At 41.3% G+C, this 23,769-nt stretch overlaps 1 protein-coding gene across 4 annotated transcripts in view; it reads right to left on the bottom strand.

Moving 5' to 3' along the window:
• RNF150 (ring finger protein 150) overlaps positions 1–23,769 on the bottom strand; it is a 168,500-nt gene that overhangs the window by 39,968 nt on the left and 104,763 nt on the right. For all 4 annotated transcript variants that reach the window (XR_008890682.1, XR_008890683.1, XM_056562913.1 and 1 more), the window contains exons 4-6: positions 20,052–20,134; positions 9,647–9,743; positions 3,807–4,014 (exon numbers count right to left, since the gene is read on the bottom strand). Coding sequence is in view for 2 of the 4 variants with exons in the window: in XM_056562913.1 (XP_056418888.1) it covers positions 3,807–4,014; positions 9,647–9,743; positions 20,052–20,134 (388 nt within the window). In the remaining 2 variants the exon portion in view is untranslated. The remainder of the gene's footprint in view (positions 1–3,806; positions 4,015–9,646; positions 9,744–20,051; positions 20,135–23,769) is intronic.

Genomic DNA, 23,769 nt, shown 5'->3' with positions numbered 1-23,769 from the left:
ATATTTTAATAGAGGTCATTTATAAATCTTTTTAACTTTCTGGCACCAGTTGACTTGAAAGAAAATGTTTTTCCAGTGCAGTACCCCTTTAAAGAGGATAGCAAAAAATCCCCAAATCCAGGTGCAAACTGTGTAGGATCATAGCAAGGAAGACTGGGGGATAAACTCGCTGCCAAAAATGCTACAACTAAGTACTGACTACTGAGTAAAGGGTTTGAATACGTATGTCAATGCAATATTTTAGTATTTCCTTTTCAGTTTGTCATTATGGTATTGAATGCAGAACAATTGGGGAAAACATGATTTTTAGCACAAGGCTGCAACAAAAGGAAATGTGAAAAAAGTTAGAGGGTCTGAAAACTTTCCGAATGCACTGAGATTAGTGTTTTCTAATAAGCTACACATTGGGGGACATGTATCATTTCCAGTGTATAATAGAAGTTTTTTACCCCTCTGCCTGTTGTCTAAATTTGGCGCAGCTGCGTTAAATTTATCATTCTTGTGCAGCTACTTTCTTGAATTGCGTTTCAATTTAGAATTCTCCTCAGAGCATTCTTCATTTAACATCTGTGACACCCCTGTGCAAATCACCTCAAATATACATGGTGCACTCTACCTTATGGGCCTTGTGCGCCCGCAGAGCACTTTGCACCCACATTTGTGGTATCTCCGTACTCTGGCTAAATTGTGTCCCAAAAAATGGGGATCTTTTTTCCCATTTACCTCTTGTGAAAATGTAAAGTATGCGGCAACACCAGCATGTCAGTGTAAATAATTTTATTTTTATACACTAACATACTAGTGTAGACTCCAACTGTTCCTTTTCATAATGGGTAAAAGGAGAAAAAGCCCCCCAAAATCTGTAAGGCAATTTCTCACGAGTACGGAGATACCCCATATGTGTCCCTAAACTGTTGCCTTGAAATACGACAGGGCTCCAAAGTGAGAGAGAGCCATGCGCATTTGAGGCCTAAATTAGGGTTTTGCATAGGGGTGGACATAGGGGTATTCTATGCCAGTGTTTCCCAAACAGGGTGCTTCCAGCTGTTGCAAAACTCCCAACATGCCTGGACAGTCAATGGCTGTCCGGCAATACTGGGAGTTGTTGTTTTGCAACAGCTGGAGGCTCCATTTTGGAAACAGTGCCATACCAGACGTTGTTCATATTTATTGGGGAGGGGAGGGGGGCTGTGTAGCGGTATGTGTATATGTAGTGTTTTTTACTTATTTTATTTAAGCGTAGTGTAGTGTAGTGTTTTTAGGGTACAGTCACACGGGCGGGGGTTCACAGCGAGTTTGCTGCATCTCAATCTTGCAGCACTCCCTGTAAACCTCCGCCCATGTGAGTGTACCCTGTCCATTCACGTTGGGGGGGAGGGGGGGGGGGGGAAACATCCAGCTGTTGCAAAACTACAACTCCGAGCATGCCCTTTGGCTGTCCGTGCATGCTGGGAGTTGTAGTTTTGCAACAGCTGGAGGCACACTGGTTTCAAAACATGGAAACAGACTCAGTGTTTCGCAACCAGTGTGCCTTCAGCTGTTGCAAAAACTTCAAGTCTCAGCATGCAGTGACAGCAGAAGGACATGCTGGAACTTGTAGTTATGCAACAGCTGGAGGCATACTGCTACAACTCCCAGCATGCCCTTTGGCAGTCCGTGCATGCTGAGGGTTGTAGTTATGCAACAGCTGAAGGCACACTGGTTGCAAAACACTTGAAAGTTTTTTACTTAACTTAGTGTTTCCAAACCAGTGTGCCTCCAGCTGTTGCACAACTTCAATTCCCAGCATGCATGGTCTGTCAGTGCATGCTGGGCGTTATAGTTTGGAGGCACAGCTGGAGGCACACGGGTTGGGAAAAAGAGTTAGGAAACGAACAATGTTTCCCAACTAGTGTGCCTCCAGCTGCTGCAAAACTATAATTCCCAGCATGGCCAGACATGCTGGAAGTTGTATTTCGGCAACATCTGAGGGGGTCAAATGTTGACGAACTACAACTTCCAGCATGCTTGGGCAGTCTGGACATGCTGGGAGTTGTAGTTTTGCAACAGCTGGAGCTCCACAGTTTGTAGACCACTGTATAATGGTCTCCAATCTGTGGTCTTCCAGATGTTACAGTACTACAACTCCCAGCATGCCTCGACAGAGTGGGCATGCTGAGATTTGTAGTTTTGGAACATCTGGAAGAGCACAGATTGGAGACCATTATACAGTGGTCTCCAAACTGTGGCCCTCCAGATGTTGCAAAACTACAACTCCCAGCATGCCCAGAAAGCCAAAGGCTGTCTGGGTATGCTGGGAGTTGCAGTTTTGAAACTCCCAGAGGCAGCAGTGAGATCGCTTTACGGCGATCCACTGCTGCCAATGAAGATGCCGCCCTGCTGCTGCAAACTCACCGCGGGGACGCACCACCACCGGGACCGCCTGGAGGACGCCGCTCGCGCCGGGACTGCTCGGCACACCGCATGGCCGGGTAAATTACGCCAGGGGACGGGTAAGGGACACTTAGCAGAGCGGTGTGTGTCCCGATCCCCGTGATCCGGACTCGCACACCGCGCTGCTAAGTATTCTCATAGCGAAACGCTGCTATCAGCTAGTCAGATTTGACTGGCTGGGGGGGGGGGGGGGGGAGGGGGGGAAGAAACCCCCCGTGGTCACATGGTAAGATGGCTGGCTATCAGTGATAGCCACCATCTTACCGGGCGCTGGGGAAAAGTATAACGGAAAGCAGTAAATTTTTCAAATAAAAGGAGAATGATCTACAGTGTTAAGTGGATTACAATGCTATTTTAATGTGACGGAACTTGTTCAATGATAAGTAAGATATCAAACATTTCCTATGTAAATGTATTAAATTGTTGGATCATAAAATAACAAAACCAATATACAAGTGATCTGATGAATAACTGAACTGTAAACAAATATTCTATATGCAAATTATTTTAAAAGTGCTTTGGAGTAAAAAGCAATATAAAGCAAAGGAGGAATTGAGATAGGAAAGTGAAAACATTCTGGTGGTTCCTTAGTAGAACTTTCCTTCAGAAATAGAAAGGATCGCTACGTGCAGTTAAAGTTGGCTTATATTTATGGGGAAAAAGACGCACTTGCGTCAAAATTTTTGGTGCAAAGGAAAAGTACGCAGGTAATAAATCCATGTGTACTATATATGCAGCTCCAAGGTACCCTGATTCAGCCACATCTGGAGGACATGCTCTACCAAAACGTGCGCAAAAAAATGTACAAATAAAAGGGCTTGCGCAAAATTTTGCGCAAAAAATACACACAAAACAGGGGTAAAATCTTTCATACATGTCCCCCATTGAGCTTAAAGGGATACTCTGCCCCTAGACATCTTATCCCCTATCCAAAGGATAGGGGATAAGATGTCAGATTGTGTGGGTCCCGCCACTGTCATCAGCTGCACCCACTTGTCAGCAGCTGCACGGAGCGAAGATCTTCGCTCCGTGCAGCTGATGACAAGAAGATCTTCGCTCCGTGCAGCTGATGACAAGTGGTGCTGCAGGAGAGATCACGGGGGTCCCCAGTGGCGGGACCCCATGATCAGACCTCTTATGCCCTATCCTTTGGATAGGGGATAAGATGTCTAGGGGTGGAGTACCCCTTTAAGTGTGCTCCTTTAGGAACTGTATGTCTGACAAATGTGTGGTCATCACTGGAAAAACATATATTCAATATGACAAGTTTACCAGTCAAGAATGAAATACAGCAGGGTCAGATATCATAAAATTCTTACAGTTACTGCTACTTCTGCCCTTTTTAAACCTGTGTATTATAAAAGAGTACTCACTGCTTGCAGTATAGCTGATCTCTCCGACCTGTGGAAGTACATCAGCATCTTGGATGATCTGTAAAACACCTACAGTGCGGACAGCGGGGTCTACTCCTATAGAACTCTCGTTCACAGTGACATCGCTGGCTCCTGTAATTTGATTGGTTGGCGGTCCTACTGAACCATCATAGTCTGGAGTGATGTCATCTAAACAGTCTGCATTTGGCTGTAAAGAATAATATAAGACAAAATAGTTTGAAAGTTTAAAAAGAGGTATATGTATCATTGTATAATTCTCTACTCAACTTTGGTAATATTAGAGACCATACCTATTTTTGTCTATTTTACATAATACATGTTGATTAAAGCTTTCAGCTGCATTTGCTGCTAAGAGCTGCTGGCACTGTTAGATAGCTGTTAGGGAATAAAACAAACAGTATATTTCCTGAAGCTGATGGTGGTTTCCAGATATATAAAATCTCCTTTTTATTTCTGAGACAAGCCCTGTACATTAGTTAAGGAGGGTATGGGAGGTGAGGGCGAGTGAGGAATCATGCTTAGCTCCACCTCCATGACACTTGGCTGAGAAATATTGTAGGTTTGGCAACCACCATTGCTCCAAGAAGGAACAGTTTGCTTTTATACCCTATCTAATAGTGTCTGCTGCTCTTAGCAAAAAATAAAGCTGCTCTTTAAATTCATAAAGCTAAGTGACAACCAGCATGAATACTAAGTAATTAATACAGAAATATAATGTCATCTAAAGGAAGATATATGACTGTAAACGGTAGACACCAAAACACATTTAATTAGAATGTATTGTGCTATCAAAAAGCAAATGCTGTAAAAACAGAAACATCGTTCTGTACGAGTATAGGTGCTTTGTGGGTACTCTCAAACGTATCTTCCTGGCTATCATTGCCACACACTGAAAAACTAAAATCAATTGATGCGCAGGATTTTCTGCTGCAGATTTCAATATAAACTGAATGACTGAACACCGCTTGAAATCCTGCGCATCAAATCTGCGCAGAATACTGTACGTGTGAATAGACCCTTAACCTTCTTCTCTTATATACACATGTAGTGTTCTTTACCACCCTGTACATCTGGTTAGTCTTCCCTCATGTTAAGGTTTCTGTCTTATTACCCTTCTGGAATCCCTGGTAGTTTTGACATTTGTTCATCCTAAATTAACTTAATTATTTGGCTACTGTTGTATACTGGACAGTAATAAGGTCTTTTATTCCTCCACTCCTCCTCTACTTTTGTTCTTGTGGCCGTGATCAAGTATGAAACGACCTGTCCCTTCTTCTCAGAGCGAGTGGCTCAGACACCTGTATTCCAGGTATCAACAGTAAGTAGTGAAGCTGCACAATGCTGGGACTCCGTGGACAGTGCGGGCGTTCAACTTGCTAAAAACCCAGACAAAAAGATCTCATATTTATCTAAGTCCAAAAAGGGGGCAAAACAGCACTCCAGCAATCTGGTGTGCAAAATGTGATTTCTTCACTCATCTCGTCAATACAAAAACTTTCAAGGTTTCAATCTACTCCATGAGGTCTTTTTTATACAACGTTTAAACCTACTCCATGAGGTCTTTTTCATGCAACGTTTCAACGTTTCCTACTAACATTTTGCTAAATGGATTTGTTTTGGACATTTCTATTCCATGTATATTTTTCATGATTGTATGTTCTATTTTATGATCCCAATTGTCCTGTATCCATTTGTTTTTATGTGCCAATCTCTCTTTATCTCAAAACCGTAATAAAATAATTTGAAAGAAAAAAAATGGTTTTAAGGGGCTCTCCGGTGCTTAGACACCTTATCCCCTATCCAAAGGATAGGGGATAAGATGCCTGATCGCGGGAGTCCCGCCGCTGGGGACCCCCGTTATCTTGCACACGGCACCCCATTTATACTCAGTCCCCGGAGCGTGTTCGCTCCGGGTCTGATTACCGGCGACCAAGGGGCAGGCGGCGTGTGACGTCACGCCTCCGCCCCCGTGTGACATCACGCTCCACCCCTCATTGCAAGCCTATGGGAGGGGGCGTGGATTTTTCCACCAATTTTCTTCTGGATGGAAATCTCTTTGCTAAATGCCATTTTTTGGGGTTCAGCCCGAATTTTAGGTTGATAGCCCAGCCTAGATTTGAAACTCGATTTCCAGAGAAGGCCGCTTTGTTTTTTTGACAACTAGAAAATTGTGAAATTAAGAGAATGGGGGAGATTCATCAAAACCTGTCTAGAGGAAAAGTTGTTGAGTTGCCCAAAGCAACTCTTTCATTTTTCAGAGGACTTTTCAAAAATGAAAGAAGCGATCTGATTGGTTGCTAATGGCAACTTAGCAACTTTTCCTCTGCACAGGTTTTGATAAATATCCCCCAATATCTTTATCCTGAAACCAACACTTTCTCCACTATATGGGCGAAAAACCCAAGGGGCTATGGAAATTCCAAAGGGGGAGAGCCAGATACTAAAACTGACACAGGAGTTCTGAATATTCACTGCTACTCTTAGAAATTTTTGATGGTCTACATAAATTGCAATGTGATAGCAGATTTTACTAAATACTTCCACTGATTTAAGCTTCTGACACATCCCTTTGCTTGGGTATAACCTTCCAACTGTGTGGCCACCAGACTAGAAAACCTTTTGCCTCTTGTACAGCAACCTGCAACACTTTAGAAGGACCATACTCGAATATGGTCACAAATGATCATTTTGTAGCTATAATGTCTAACGCCATACAGGTGGGAAACTACCTCTAAACAAAAGAAACCAAAGTACTTCTATGAGACGTCAAAGCACAGAAAAGCACTTGTAGGGAGAAGCTGTACCTTTTCATGCTTAAAGTGAATTGTATGTCTTTTTATTATGCAAATTAGACTCAAAAGCCCAGGCAGTGTTTTCCAGCACGCAAGAGCTCAGACAAGACCTGCCCATGTCCCCTTTATTTCCACCCACTATCCCGCTTATATCCGCCTACCCTCTTTGACTAACAACCACTAGAAAAAGAGACCATGGGCTGAACTTACTTGGCTCTTGCCATGCAGGCTAATGCTCCCCCTGGGCTTGTCATGGGTGAAGGGAAAAATGGTAATTTAGTCAATGAAATGTTTGCTATCAAGACAACAGCCATAGGCTTTGACACCTTAGAAACAATTGTGTAATACTGACCAGAGGGTACACAAAGTCTTTCCATACACTAATGGAAAACGCATACATTTATTTATTTTTTTTTACTACTATTATTATTATTTATATTATCTGTATATTATCTGTATAAAAAGATACTATAATATTTTAGGTCAACACATACAAAATTACAGGCACGGGTAAAAAGGTAGTTTTCATTGTTACATAGTTAGAATGAGAAGGCAGCATGGTTGCTCAGTGGTAGCACTTTGGAATTGGAGTTTTGGCTTCAAGTTTGACCAAAGGGAACAAGTGTTTGGCGTTTGTATGTTCTTCCCATGTTTGTGTGGGTTTACTCTGAAAGCTCCTTAACACTCAAAACCAAATTTTCAGGTTTTGCATAAAATGTTCTACCAAATAATCAAGGGGTTTTACATGAGAATGATCTGAGGTTTACACTATGCGCGTCACTTTTTCAAAAGTGGGTGTGGTGCCGTAAATTTCATGTTTTATATGCTACTTTCAGAGAGTTCATTTTAAGTAAAATAATTTCGCACCAGCTCTTTGCTAGTATAAAAATCCTGAATATGGTTTTCTTGTTTTTTGGGGAAAAAAAGTGTTATTTACTCAATTATTAAACTATGAATATTAATTCTGAAAAAAAAGAAAAGAAAAACATTTTAAGCTCATACTACTTTTTTCTTCTTTTTAGGGTTGCAACAACACATTGCTGCACCTACACTCACAAGGAGATATGTCATACTAAAAAACGTATCCCTTTATCCTTAAAGTGGGGGGCCATAATGCCCCCTCCATATACCTCTATGGGAGAGCTGAAGAATGTTGAACGGGTCTCCCATAGGAATATACTGAGGGGGCATGGTGGCCCCCGCTTCAGGTAAGGGTTGTGACACGCTTCTCCCGGGGAGAGCCTGGGCTCCATATAAGAGATGATGGGGGCCCCCAGTGGTCAGACCTCCTACAATCTAAAACTTATCCCCTATCCTGCGGATAGAGGATACATTTTTAGGTATGATACTTCTCCTTTAACCCCTGGAGGACATGCAACATACATGTAAGTCACAGTGCCTTGGTAATTAGTGCACAGTGATGTACATGTATATCGTAGCGAGTTTACGGTCTATGAAAAAAGCACTGGAGCTGTGCTCTATTCCTAGACTGCGGGTCTCTGCTGCTATTACACTGATGTCCACCATTAACCCTTTAGACACTCATCAATACTGATATCTATTTTCCTCAGGTTTTGCCTTTAGACATGTTTCATCCACACAGTTGTCGCTTGTCTGGGCACTAAAAGCAGAATCATGGAATACGCGAGATTAGCTTGTTCCCACCGAAATTTTTAAATATGTACAAATTGGCGCCTAATATGAACAATTTTGACAAAAGAACTAAAGTGGTGCGTAAAACCCCATAAGTGGCGCGGAAATGAACTCTCACAAATTTTTTAAACAGCACAAGGGACCTTTGAAAATGTGGGGAGAAACAAAATGTGATTGATATTGTTGTAACATAAATTACAGTAGTTTTTGAATATGTCTTCTACTGAGAAGTTAAAGTATACCTAAAATCTACTATAGTAGTAAATCACTTTCATTTTAAATTTGGTGCCGGCGTACCTTCACCAAGCGCTCATTCATCCCACTGCTTAGAACTTTGCATTAAGAGATAGAGTTTCCCGCTGCGTCTCCATAGCACCCATCTCAAGCACCAGCCAGCGCTGTAGAATTACAGGCGCCAAATTTAAAATGAAAGTGATTAGGGAAAATTACTTGTGCACAGTGCTGCACCTTAATGTTAGGTGCACGTTTTTGAAAAATTACTAGAGGTATACTTACATTTTTTATTTAGACTTTGAGCCACAATAGGGACATTAAATGTTGACAATCTCTGTGCAGCACTGTGTAATATGTCATGAATGAAATAAATACATAAAATAAGTAACAATCTCTCTGCAAATGTTATGAAACTACTATGTGTTTGCTCAAAGCCCAAGTGATCAATCACATGCTTATGCCTTTGGGTTTAAAAAGTTGTATTACACAATAGAGGCATCTAACACAGCTTCATTGTACTACATGGTCTGCACTTTCTCCTTTACTTATTTTAAATGTTATGTCATGTTAGCATCCTAAAAGCAGTATCCTGTCCGGTGTTACAGACTGGTCAAATACAAATGCAGAATACATAATGCAAAACACAAAAGCAAAAAAGTATGTTAAAGTGTAATTGACTTTAGACTTAATAGGTCTTAATATTTTTATGCACTCTGTATGATTAGACAGTACTTCTAAAGCTAGGGTCACACATTAAGCATACTCCACGTATTTGACACTGTGAGAAATCCACCGGGTAGCGGGAAATACGCTGTGCATTTTACTATGAGCAGACACAGAGAGCTTCCCCACCACAGCCCTGTGTGTGAAGTAAGGTTTGTAGGCGGGGCCGGGCGTTACAGTCAGGTTGGCATGCTCGGCCTGCCTCCAAACCTGACTGCACACACAGGGCTGCGACGGGTAAGCCCTTTGTGTCTGCTCATAGTAAAATGCGCAGCGTATTTTCCACAGCCTGGTGTCACAGCATGAAATACGCTCTGTATGCGCTGTGTCTGACTTACCCTAAAGGACACATATACATTTTACAATGCTCAACAAATGTGTAGCAACCAATGCGTTCCTTATGTCCTACAGTCTTACCGGTATACCCAGAGCTTTAAGAATGTTCATTTTACACATTGGACATGTGCGGTGATCTAACAACCATGGGTCCACACAAGATTTATGGAAAAGATGTCTGATAAAAAAAAGAGATATAAAAGAACAGATATGAGTAAAATATGACATAACTACAGTACAAATACAATGAAATTATACAGACTGTCAACAGGCTGATACTGCCAAACTGTAGTAGGACACCATAATCAAAGAGATGTGAGCACCAATTAACTCCATAGACTGGGATACTTGTGCCTTAGGACACATAACTAGGCCACCAATACTGTAATGAGGGCAACTGAAATGTCCACATAGATCAGTGGTCTCTAAAATATGGAGCACCAAAGTTTCGAGACCACTGACATAGACAAACCCCTTGTACTTAGCTTGTAAGAGAGATATTGGTCAGTATCTTATAGACATGGTTGGCTGGTTTTCCTTACTATTTCTGCAAAAGCACCATGGCACTGATATAAGGCGGTGGATATGTTCGACATGATCCATCTAACATCAAGTAAAACTTTGTTTTATCTTGTTCTCTGTAAGAATTCTATCACCCAATGATGAAAGAGAGGTGCCGGCAGATTCCCGGTAGTGTCATAAATGAGAGTCTGATAGTGATCAGGGCTGCTTTAGAAGTAGGTTTGTAATAGAATACATGATGCAAACTGCATTATAACAATCATGGCATATGGTGCTGATATAGTCCGACAAGCTGTCTTTAACAGATAAACACTCATTTATGCAGCACAGGAATTTTGAGAAAAATGATAAAATAAAAATAAGATATTGCAATGAAAGAAAGTCACACTACCAAGACCATGTCCCATAACAGATCTTAGCTTCACCATATGTGTACACTGGTGGAAACGTCAATAAATATATGAATGGTCAATTTTTAGACTCTTAAAATGCAGCAAAACTTTCATTTTTATTTATTTATTAGTGTTTATTAAGTGAAGACCCAAGTTATATTTAGCTCAGTGACTGTACTAAATCATTCTCCACCATAGTGCTACATTAGGTTACCAGAGACTAAATTGTCACATTTTTTTCTTATGTCAATATCATAGGTAGCAGAAATCTAATAATAAGCAGCTGAGACAAGGGTCATGTCCTCTCTGCTATTCTACGTACAAATAAAAAAATAAAAATAAAGGAGGATCTAATGGTTGCTACTGCCTTACAGGAAAAGTAAAAGATTGGCCAACTTTATAGAATAGGACATAGGATTTCGGCACTAGCATGCGCCTTCCTGGGATACACCATTCAACATACCAGCTTCCAGCGTTCAGTATAGCTTCCACGTGCATCGGTTTTGGGCTCTACAGACATTGCTTTTGAATTGTGGTTCAACCCAGTCATTTGAAAAACAAAATAATGAAACTGTGCGAACATAGAGCGGATGTAATTTGCCAAAAAGCTCCAGTTTTGTTCTCATCTGTCCAAATGACAAGCAGCAAAATGTCTGGGAGAATGTCCTTTGGAGCTTTTTGGCAAGTTACATCAGCTCTATGTTCGCAGATGCAAAAAATTAAGCATACAAAGAAAAGAACACTGCAAATCATGGGGAATTGTGGTTTTATTTTTGGGCTGCTTTGGCACAGGAAGTCTTAAATTTGTACAGGGTACAAACTATCAAAGCATTCTGGAGCAAAAAGTGCTGCCCAGTGTCTGGAAGCTTGGTGTCAGTCGCAGGTAATGGATCCTCCTACAGGATAATGACCCAAAACACACAGCTAAAACACCTTGGCAAAGAGCAAAACATTGGACAATTGTGAAGTGAACATCTATGAGCCCTGATGTGAATCTTATTGAACATCTGTAGAAGTAGCTAAAACATGCAGTTTGGAGAAGACACCTTCACACCTGAGACAACTGGGGCAATAGCTTATGAGGGGTGGCCAAGATACCTGCAGACAAGTGCAGAAGTCTTGTTGAAAGTTACAGAAAACTCTTGACTGCAAAAGGTTGTGCAACAAAATATTAAGTTCAGGGGAATATCATGTTAGTCCAGGCCAGTTTCATTATTTTGTTTTTCCCAATTATTCTGTTGAACTACAATTCAAAAGCAATGTGGGATTATTACTTTAGTCAGTTTCATGTTCATTCAGGGAGCATTGTGTGGTTTAGTGTCTTTAAAGGGGTACTCCCGTGGAAAACTTTTTTTTTTTTTAATTAACTGGTGCTAAGTTAAACAGATTTGTAAATTACTTCTATAAAAAAATCTTAATCCTTCCAGTACATTTTAGGGGCTGTATACTACAATGGAAATGTTTTTCTTTTTGGATTTCTCTGATGTTACGAGCACAGTGCTCTCTGCTGACCTCTGCTGTCCATTTTAGGAACTGTCCAGAGCAGCATATGTTTGCTATGGGGATTTTCTCCTGCTCTGGACAGTTCCTAAAATGGTCAGCAGAGAGCACCGTGGTCGTGACATAAAAGAAATCCAAAAAGAAAAACATTTCCTCTGTAGTATACAGCCCCTAAAAAGTACTGGAAGGATTAAGATTTTTTTAATAGAAGAAATTTACAAATCTTTCTGGCACCAGTTGATCTAAAAAGTTTTCCACGGGAGTACCCCTTTAACCCCTTAAAGACGCAGGGTTTTTCGGTTTTTGCACTTTCGTTTTTTCCTCCTCACCTTTAAAAAACATAACCCTTTCAATTTTGCACCTAAAAATCCATATGATGGCTTATTTTTTGCGCCACGAATTCTATTTTGCAGTGACATCAGTCATTGTACCCAAAAATCTACAGCGAAAAGGAAAAAAAAATAATTGTGCGACGAAATTGAAGAAAAAACGCCATTTTGTAACTTTTGGGGGTTTCCGTTTCTATGCAGTACATTTTTCAGTAAAAATGACACCTTATCTTTATTCTGTAGGTCCATACGATTAAAATGATACCCTACTTATATAGGTTTGATTTTGTCGTACTTCTGAAAAAAATCATAACTACATGCAGGAAAATTTATACGTTTAAAATTGTCCTCTTCTGACCCCTATAACTTTTTTATTTTTCTGCGTATGGGGCGGTATGGGGCTCAGTTTTTGGGCCGTGATATGACATTTTTAGCGGTACCATTTTTGTATTGATCGGACTTTTTGATTGCTTTTTATTCATTTTTTCATGATATAAAAAGCGACCCAAAATACGTTATCTTGGACTTTGGAATTTTTTTGCGTGTACGCCATTGATCGTTAGGGGGCTATAACACTGGACACACTGATTGCCAGCACTGTTCACTGCAAAGCCATAGCTTTGCAGTGATCAGGGTTATCGGCAGTAGATTGCTCAAGCCTGCATCTCAGGCTTGGAGCAATCAATCGCCGAAGGGACACGCTGGAGGAAGGTAAGAGGACCTCCGCTCGTGTCCCAGCTGATCGGGACACAGCATTTTCACTGCGGTGGTCCCGATCAGCCCCACTGAGCAGACGGGCAGCTTTCCATTTCGTTTTAGACGCGGCGTTCAACTTTGAATGCCGCGTCTAAGGGGTTAATAGCGCGCGGCACCGCAATCAATGACGCGCGCTATTAGCCCGACCTGATATGACTGCGTGACCCCGCGTTATATCGCGGGAGCCAGCCAAGGACGTAAATATACATCCTTGGTCATTAAGGGGTTATCCACCATAATGTCATTTTAGTACTTACCTGCAAGAACTAGGTATTTGCTGTTGGATTTTGTTCTCTAAACTACACATCCCACAATTCCATGCTTGAAAGTATGAGGTGACTTTTCTTCCTCCCACACATCACCCCACCCATTGCACCACAGTGTTTTCTACCCAGGGGGCCTACAGCTGTTGCAAAATTGAAGCAGGACAGACTTCCTATGATCACCTGACTAGTGATGTCAGGTCTCGACGCACTCCAACCTGGGAAATCCCGAGACATGAATAATTTTGTATGCTGTTAAAAATAAATATTGGGGCGATAATCACAGAAGAATTGTGAGACGACCGTCACACGCAGGTACAGACACATTTTTTTATGAAATACTTTACAGACCCTGTAGCATAGTCAAATAAAAAAATACTGGAATACCCCTTTAAGAGAAGGGTGCCAACAGCTTTCTCCAAGATTATCCCTATTACAACAAGAGTAGAACACAGTGAAACACGGCTTTAGTTTATGAGGACTGGTAAATTATGGTAGCATATGGTAATTATGGTCTTCTAGTATTGTAGACTGTGACCGAGCATTCACTCTTATTCAGTATTAACCTTCCTTTTCGTTATTAGTCTTTCTCGAAAATGAATAACTGTACTACAGAGACAGCATCTGACAACCGTATCCTACGGACTTACATAATACAGTATCTCCACACCCACACTGTACATGTGTCTGCTGCTAGTTACAATGTGCTCCCCTTGGAGATGTCTGTTTTCCATTTATACGCTATGTGGGGCTTCCATGGACAAGAAGCAGCTAAGCCAATTCTCCGTTTCCAGCACTAAACTTCCATGTATCGTATCCCCAGCTTAAAAAGCATTGCCAACATTCCAAGCAGCTACATTGTAATGTCTTAACTTGGAGCTGGCCAACATTTCCACGAGGTGGGGTACATATAAGTTTGCAGGATGGCTTTCATTAGACAATGAAGTCATACTACAGAACTATTAACAGTAATATACTGGCAACAGAAGTGTGGCTCAGGGTCAACTTTTGGAGAGCTCGACAAGATTGTGTGTACAGTATGTTCTATAGTATAATCGGCATAATTTCTCCTGCTTGGGCAGTTTTCAGTATAGACTGAAATATATATTCTTTAAATGTAGTCACTAAAGAGCACCCATATAGGACCATGTGTATGTAGGGAACAGACACTCTATTAGGCTGTTCACATATATATTAGAGCAGTGGTCTACAAACTGTGGACCTCCAGTTTTGGCAAAACTCCAACTCCCAGCATGCCCGGACAGCCGTTGGCTGTCCGGACATGCTGGGAGTTGTAGTTTTGCAACATCTGGCGGTCCGCAGGTTGAAGACCACTGGTATTGGAGGTTATACTCGCATGTCCCCGCCGCTCTGGACCGTCACCGCTCGTCACCGCTGCCCTGGATGTCGCCTTTTTGCCATACTTGGAGGTCCACACGTCAGAGACCTCTGTATTAGAGGCTTTGTTTTCAAGGGGTACTCCCGTGGAAAACTTTTTTTTTTTTTAAATCAACTGGTGCCAGAAAGTTAAACAGATTTGTAAATTACTTCTATTAAAAAATCTTAATCCTTCCAGTACTTTTTAGGGGCTATATACTACAGAGGAAATGCTTTACATTTTAGATTTCTCTGATGTCATGACCACAGTGCTCTCTGCTGACCTCTGCTGTCCATTTTAGGAACTGTCCAGAGCAGCATATGTTTGCTATGGGGATTTTCTCCTGCTCTGGACAGTTCCTAAAATGGACAGCAGAGGTCAGCAGACAGCACTGTGGTCATGCCATCAGAGAAATCTAAAAAGTAAAGCATTTCCTCTGTAGTATATAAAGTACTGAAAGGATTAAGATTTTTTAATAGAAGTAATTTACAAATCTGTTTAACTTTCTGGCACCAGTTTATTTAAAAAAAAAAAAAAAAAAAAAAGTTTTCCATGGGAGTACCCCTTTAAGCCCTGGATACAGCACTATTCTTTCCATTAAAATGATGGATCCCATCAAGGGGGCCCCATTGGGCAACAAATCATTTTCATTATTTGATCCAACAGAAAAGCAGCATTGATGACAATAAAATGAAAGAAGTGATCTGATTGGTTGCTATGGGCAACTGGGCAACTTTTCCTCTGGACAGGTTTGGATAAATCTCCCCCTCTGTGTCTAGAAACTACAAGCTGCTTTTACCGATCTCTACTGATCTGTCCATCCCACCTTTTTACAGGCCAAGGGCTATAGATTCTTTAGGAGTCACCCACACCTTGCACCCTTATGCTAGAATGAAAAACAGAGCGCACATTTACTAATCTCATTGGGGGAGATTTATCAAAACCTGTCCAGAGGAAAAGATGACCAGTTCCCCATTGCAACCAATCAGATCTCTTCTTTCATTTTTCAGAGGCCTTTTAAAAAATGAAAGAAGCTATCTAATTGGTTGCTATGGGCAACTCAGCAACTTTTCCTCTGGACAGGTTTTGCTGAATCTCCCCAATTGTGTTTTAGTTAAAATTTTTCCTTTGCAACCAAATATCTCCATATTAACCAGTAACTAAACTCAACTTACATCCATTTTTTGTTGCGCCACGGAGAAATCTTTCGGCTTTTCATATTTTTTATGGAAATCCATATTTTTATAGCAGTCTGCCCTGAAACTAAATCACTTTTAAGCCTCATTCGTTCGCTGTGTTATAAAATGAAGCCCTGAAACGTTGGCAGTATTTTTAGCTAGGAATGGACACAAACACATAATTCATTCAGCTACTTCCCTCCTAAACCAGCCCCGCATAACTTGGAAATGAAAAGCAGACTTATCTAAAGGGAGTTCAGTGTAACCATGTAACCAGCAACAGACACATTTACAGTCTGGGTGTGGAGACATTGTAAACTTCAGCACTTTCCTCATACACTTGCATTAAGTATTGCTGGATACAATTACGGTACTTACTGTATTTACTAATATTGCTCTTGGGGGCAAATCTGTAAAATACAAAAGGGGGACAGCTATCTGCCCAGTGCAAGCCAAGGGTTGTCCAGGCAATCATCATGGTGTAGTAAGCTCACTAAATTATATTATGTAATGCTTAAAGGGCTCGTCCAAGTCAAGAAACACTATTTTTGTTTAAGCAAAAAGGAAATTCTGAATAAGTATAGTGCGGAGATGGGGGAGTCTCTGTTCAGCATCCTCATCTCTTGGAGTGATGAAGGCTACAAAGAGCATCTCTCACTCTGTCTTGTCCGGTGGTACACAGACAACACACTGATTTAAATGGGCAATGTGTAATGCCTTATCCCCCCCTGTGGTGGCGCTGCAGGGAAATTGAACACTTACCGACAGGTTTCCCTACAGATTACAGGTGATCGCTCAGAATCCCAGGATGAGAATATTTGTGTGTGTGCTGTGTGGCTGCTGTTTGGTTGGAAAACACTGGAATAGAGGAGAACTTTCTTTTGATCACAAAAATACCCCCTTAAGATAGGGTCACACAGGGTGCATCCGCAGCGTATTTCACGCTGCGGATGTGCCAATGGCAGTCACAGAGGGACTGCAAAAAGCTGCCGCTACTAGGGGATACAAAGAGCTACTCGGCTGCAGTCTCTCTGTCCCTGCTATCGGCACATCTGCAGCATGAAATACACTGTGGATGGGCCCCATGTGACCCTGCCCTTAATGAATCAAAGTATGGAGCTTCATAGATTTAATATATTTGGCTGGGCATGCATAGTATTGTTTGTAATCTTGCTCAGTAATATTAGGAAAAATGAGAGGTGGAAATGAGATTTGCATCATATCCTGTATTTTTGACCCGCTCCTGGTTTTGGTTAAAAATTTGCTCCAAAATAACAATTAAGGACCGAAATACTAAGTGTGAACCTCACTTTACAGTGCTACAGTCACTTCAGTCCTCCTCTTCCATCAAACTGAACAATTCCATTCAGTCAATTGAATCTTTTTCTGGGAAACCAGTATGACAACCAGAATGGTCACCAATAGATAATATTGTGCAAGAGAATTTTTTGCAGTTTGTTTCAGGAATTTCTCACATACAAAATTTCTAGTCAGATGTATTTACATAGAAACATAGAATGTTTCGGCAGATAAGGATCATTTGGCCCATCAAGTCTGCCCAATAATCTGAATACTATGAATAGTCCCTGGGCCTATCTTATATGAAGAATACCTTATGCCTATCCCATGCATGTTTAAACTCCTTCACTGTATTTGCAGCGACCACTTCTGCAGGAAGGCTATTCCATGCATCCACTACTCTCTCAAAGAAATACTTCCTCATATTACTGCAGAAACTTTTGCCCCTCTTATATAAAACGATGTCCTCTTGTGGTAGTTTTTTTTTTCTTTTAAATAGACTTTTCTCCTTTACTGTGTAGATTCCCTTTATGTATTTAAAAGTTTCCATCATATCCCCTCTGTCTTGTCTTTTTTTTCAAGCTATACATGTTAAGGTCCTTTAACATTTCTTGGTAAGTTTTATCCTGCAATCCATGTACTAGCTAAAGGAGAAATGCGGCGCAAAACTTTTAACTGCTGCATAAACTAAAAAAAAAACTTTAACTCACCTTCCTACTTTCCCCCTGTTGCACCGGCATCGGTGTCCCGGCCCTCTGGCGCTGCTCCATTCCCTGCTTCTTAGGCTCAAAATGTCAAACTGCAGTCAGCGTATTGCCGGCGGCAGCGATGTCCCGACTTGGTCAGTGATAGGCTGAGCACACTGTCATGTAAGGAGCCGGGGAAGCAGGGAAAAGGCAGGGCCCGAGCTCCGTACATGACAGTGCGCTCAGCCCATCTACGGGCGAGGCAGGATACGCTGACTGCAGTGTGACATTCTGAGCCTAAGAAGCAGGAAAGAGAGCATCACCAAAAATATATGCCAAAAGGATACCCCTTTAAGCAAATACTGGCACATTAAACTTAAATAAAATTTAAATTAAACTAAATACATATGAAATAGCAGCACTGTATAACCGATTTTTAGGATTATATTGAATATTGTAAACAGCAAATCCAATTCCAAACTATACAGATACAATATAATAACATACCAATGGTCAGACTATAAAAGTACTTTTTTTTTATTCCCCATAATTATTGTTTATGTGATAGTTGGCATCCAATCCAGTTGGCTATAGTTATCAAAGAAAACTGAAATCTTATTTTATTATTTACGCAGTTTGCACTGTTTTCACTGGTAAAATATGTCAGAACTTGGCATGTTTTCGAGCGCACGTGCGGATATAAACTGTCAAAAGAAAAGTGGATAGTGCAGCTCACAAATAATTATCCCAGGTGAAATTTGGATATACACCTATACCCCAGGTGTCAGAAAAATAGTATAATAGAAGAAATATATAACCAAAAACCTCAAGGGTAACACCAGGGTTACTGGTGCATGATGGAAAACTATAGAGGAGACCGTGCTTCAATTATATGTAGATTTTATTAAAAAACGCCTGCCAGCGTTCTCTAACACTCCTCTGCAATATTGGATCATCTACAGCGCGGTACTACCAAGGCATGCACTGAAGCGTCTGACCTCTCAGGTATAGTGTGTCTGCAATTCACCCAGACGCCAGCCAGATCCTTATCTGGGTGAGATTGTGCTATTATACATCTCTATATGCCATCTATGAACTGTAGACCATTAATAGGTCTTTTCTATGCAGGACTGCAATTCTAGATGATGGACTTTATACTATATCACAATCAGTGAATATCCTTCATGATTTTATTGTACAGTGATCCCTCAACTTACAATGGCCTCAACATACAATAGTTTCAACATACAATGGTCTTTTCTGGACCATTGTAAGTTGAAACCAGACTCAACATACAATGTACAGACAATCCAGATCTGTGAAACGTGTCAATGAACTGACCAATCAGAATGGGTATTCACTGGTAAAACATTTGTATTACTGAAGCGTATGCACTGACTGGTGTCTGGTAGCGCCCCCTACAGTACAGGGAGGTAATGCATGGTCTGTACACTTTACCTGTCCCAGGGTTAGCTGCTCCTTTGGACACCAGGTGAGGACGGCTCCATGTTACTTTTTTAGGACATTGCATGTACTGTACAGGACCCCGAAGAAGCTCCTGTCCTCTACATAGACCAGTGCTTCCCAAGCAGGGTGCCCCCAGCTGTTGCAAAAATACAACTCCCGGCATGCCCGGACAGCCTTTGGCTGTCTGGGCATGCTGGGAGTTGTAGTTTTGCAACAGCTGGAGGCTCCCTGCTTGGGAAACACTGACATAGACAGTGATTTACAGCTCTCAGCAGATCTTTCTTACTTTTATATGTAAGGCTTTGCTTTATCTATATTAGTTATCTACTTATTTTTCTTTAATTCTAATTTTTTCCTATTTTTGGATGATATTTTGGTGCCTTTAGAACCAATTACCAGGTTTCCATAGAGTTCTGGTCTCAACATACAATGGTTTCAACATACAATGGTCGTCCCTGAACCAATTAATATTGTAACTTGAGGGACCACTGTAGTAGTGTACAATTGTTTCATGCCAGTCCTGCCACAAGTGCCCTGTGACAGGACTTACAAATACATTTATAATTACATTTATATGAATTTCATGTTTTTTTTTAATAAAATCTACATATAATTGAAGCACGGTCTCCTCTATAGTTTTCCATCATGCACCAGTAACCCTGGTATTATCCTTGAGGTTTTTGGATATAAACTGTGCCAGAAATGTATCAACTCACCTGCACGGCAAGATTCGGACAACATCATTAGGTTTATATCCTTCGATACATACAGCGCAGTTATCAAAGTCTGGCTCTGTCTCCTGTAACACAGACAGTGACAATTAGAAGTGTATGTGAAATGAGCTGTTTATCCGGATTATCCATATGGAGAGGTGAAAGAAAGAGGAGAGTGTCTCTCTGAGAAGAATACTAAATAATAAAGAAATAAAATATAAAATCAGAACAAGTTAGTCTATGCATATATTGTTTTGGGCTACAGTGAATCACAGAACCAGATGCAGTGCCTTTGGGAGGTTTTCAGACCACAAGGAAAAACATTTTCATATCTTTGCCGGGCTGTTTGTTTGGGTTCTGTTATGGCCACTCAGGGACATATACAGAGTTGTCCCTCAGCCCACTCCTGTGTTGTCTTGGCTGTGTGCTTAAATGGGTACTCAGGGGAACAAAACCCATAGCCCATCCTTTCCCTCTCACCAACCTATTTGTTTGTCTTAAAGGGTTACTCCGCTCCCCAGCGTCCGGAACATTGAGTTCCTGGACGCTGTGTGTGGGCTTCCATGTTCCCGCCCGCCCCCCTGTTACATCACGTCCCGCCCCCTCAATGCAAGTCACGCCCCCTTCCCATAGACTTTCATTGATGGGGCAGGCCGTGGCGTCACGAGGGGGCGGGCCTGAACACGGAAGCCCACACACAGCGTCCAGGAACTCAATGTTCCGGTGTGAGGTGGAATTTTGCGGACGCTGGGGAGCGGAGTAACCCTTTAACCCCTTAAGGACTCAGCCCATTTTGGCCTTAAGGACTCAGACAATTTAATTTTTACGTTTTCATTTTTTCCTCCTCGCCTTCTAAAAATCATAACTCTTTTATATTTTCATCCACAGACTAGTATGAGGGCTTATTTTTTGCGTGACCAGTTGTCCTTTGTAATGACATCACTCATTATATCATAAAATGTATGGCACAACCAAAAAACACTATTTTTGTGGGGAAATTAAAACGAAAAACGCAATTTTGCTAATTTTGGAAGGTTTTGTTTTCACGCCGTACAATTTCTGGTAAAAATGACATGTGTTCTTTATTCTGAGGGTCAATACGATTAAAATGATACCCATTATTATATACTTTTATATTATTGTTGCGCTTAAAAAAAATCACAAACTTTTTAACCAAATTAGTACGTTTATAATCCCTTTATTTTGATGACCTCTAACTTTTTTATTTTTCCGTATAAGCGGCGGTATGGGGGCTCATTTTATGCGCCATGATCTGTACTTTTTTTTGATACCACATTTGTATATAAAAAACTTTTAATACATTTTTTATAATTTTTTTTTTTATAAAATGTATTAAAAAAGTAGGAATTTGGGACTTTTTAAAAATTTTTTCGTTCACGCCGTTCACCGTACGGGATCATTAACATTTTATTTTAATAGTTCGGACATTTACGCACGCGGCGATACCAAATATGTCTATAAAAAATGTTTTTTACGCTTTTTGGGGGTAAAATAGGAAAAAACGGACATTTTACTTTTTTATTGGGGGAGGGGATTTTTCACTTTTTTTTTACTTTTACATTTTTTTACATTTTTTTTTACACTTGAATAGTCCCCATAGGGGACTATTCATAGCAATACCATGATTGCTAATACTGATCTGTTCTATGTATAGGACATAGAACAGATCAGTGTTTTCGGTCATCTCCTGCTCTGGTCTGCTCGATCACAGACCAGAGCAGGAGACGCCGGGAGCCGCACGGAGGAAGGAGAGGGGACCTCCGTGCGGCGTTATGAATGATCGGATCCCCGCAGCAGCGCTGCGGGCGATCCGATCGTTCATTTTAATCGCGAACTCCCGCAGATGCCGGGATCTGTATTGATCCCGGCACCTGAGGGGTTAATGGCGGACGCCCGCGAGATCGCGGGCGTCGGCCATTGCCGGCGGGTCCCTGGCTGCGATTAGCAGCCGGGATCAGCCGCGCATGACACGGGCATCGCTCCGATGCCCGCGGTTATGCTTAGGACGTAAATGTACGTCCTGGTGCGTTAAGTACCACCTCACCAGGACGTACATTTACGTCCTGCGTCCTTAAGGGGTTAAAGGTCCTTGTCTTGTTGGAAGGTGAACCTTCAGCTTATTCTGAGGTCTAGAGCACTTGATCAGGTTGTGATTAACAATATCTCTGTACTTTGCTCCATTTAGCTTCCTCTCAACCCTGATCAGTCTCTCTGTCCCAGTGGCTTAAACCCCCCCCCTGACATGATGCTGCCACCACACTACTTTCTGGTCACTTTGCACTCCAGTCCAGAGTCCAGATTGGTGGAGAGCTAAAGTGCTGGAGCTCAGCCAGAGTGACCATTGGTTCTTCTCCCTCAATTACTAAGTTTGGTGGGCAGCCTGTTCCAGGGGTCAAATTTCTTCTATTTAAGAAATATAGAACCTACTCTTAGGGACTCGGTGCTCCAGATTCTACCCTTCTCCCGATCTGTGGCTCCACACAACCTGCCTCTGAGCTCTACAGGCAGTTCTTCCTCCTTTTTGGCTTGATGAGACCTTATGTAGACAGGGATGCGTCTTTCTAAATTAACTAAATTTACCACAGGTGACTCCAGTTAAGGTACAGAAACATCCCAGAGATGATTAAGAGAAATGGGGGGCCCCCCAAACTAAATTTTAAGTGTCAAAGCAAATTGTATGAATACTTTAAATACTTATCTTATGTTAATTCAAAATCTTAGCTTTTCTATTTTGATAAATCTGTAAAAAATGTTGTTCAGTTTTCATTTTGTCCTCATGCAATATTAATGCACAAGGCCGAAACATAACAACTAACTCATATTAATGCCTATGGCTTTGGAATGTGATGTTCTAAAAGCTTCTGTAGGTGTAATATGCGAGTGTCCCAATATTTGTTTCCATATGGTGTACAGCAATATTAAAAAGAAAATCCATGATTTAATATGGGGGTGTCTCACTGGAGATGACAGAAACACAAGTTCTAAAAGACCTTTATTTTCAATGATGCTAAAGATGTCCTAAGAAAGAGAGAGCTGCTAGCCAATGACAAGGGAAAGAGGAGATATTCCAGTTCATAGATTTTAGTATGTTTTGTGCTCATTTTGAATTGATCTTTATGAAGTGTTTCTAGTCGTACAAGCGAGTTTAATATATGTTAATCCAAGTTATTTAACAATGTGGCACCTATCCCTGTGAATATGGTAATAGGGAGTGTAAAATGTGTAATCGGAATTAATATCTATATCTAATATCTATTTTTTTTCTGTATTGAAACGCTATTTCAGTGTCTTGTCTTACTATCCATAGAGAGTATGTGAACCTGTCCTTGCATAATTTTTTTATTCTAGGACTTTAAAGGAAAACTGTCATAGGTGTAACCCACACTAACCTGTTGGTACAGGTGTGTAGTGTGGGTGACACTGAGGACAACCATACTTACCTGTCCCCGTCCCATGGTCCCGGTCTCCTGCTATATTGATCCATATCTTCCATTCCGGTGGCAGGCTTGGGGCACAGGTGGAACATCCTGATGTCACCGCTGCTGTTTCTCTGCTGGCCCCCGCTGCAAGCAGGCCTGGGGAAACAGCAGCATTGACATCAGGAAGCTCCGCCCATGCCCCAAGATTGGCACCGAAAAGGAAGATACGCAGCAATATAGCGGGACAACCGGACCACATAACAGGGACAGGTAAGTGTGGT

Source organism: Hyla sarda, chromosome 1, assembly GCF_029499605.1.
Source record: "Hyla sarda isolate aHylSar1 chromosome 1, aHylSar1.hap1, whole genome shotgun sequence".
NCBI classification, from domain to species: Eukaryota; Metazoa; Chordata; class Amphibia; order Anura; family Hylidae; genus Hyla; species Hyla sarda.
The sequence above is the reverse complement of the archived record's forward strand: the minus strand, read 5'-3'. Positions and strand labels throughout refer to the sequence as shown.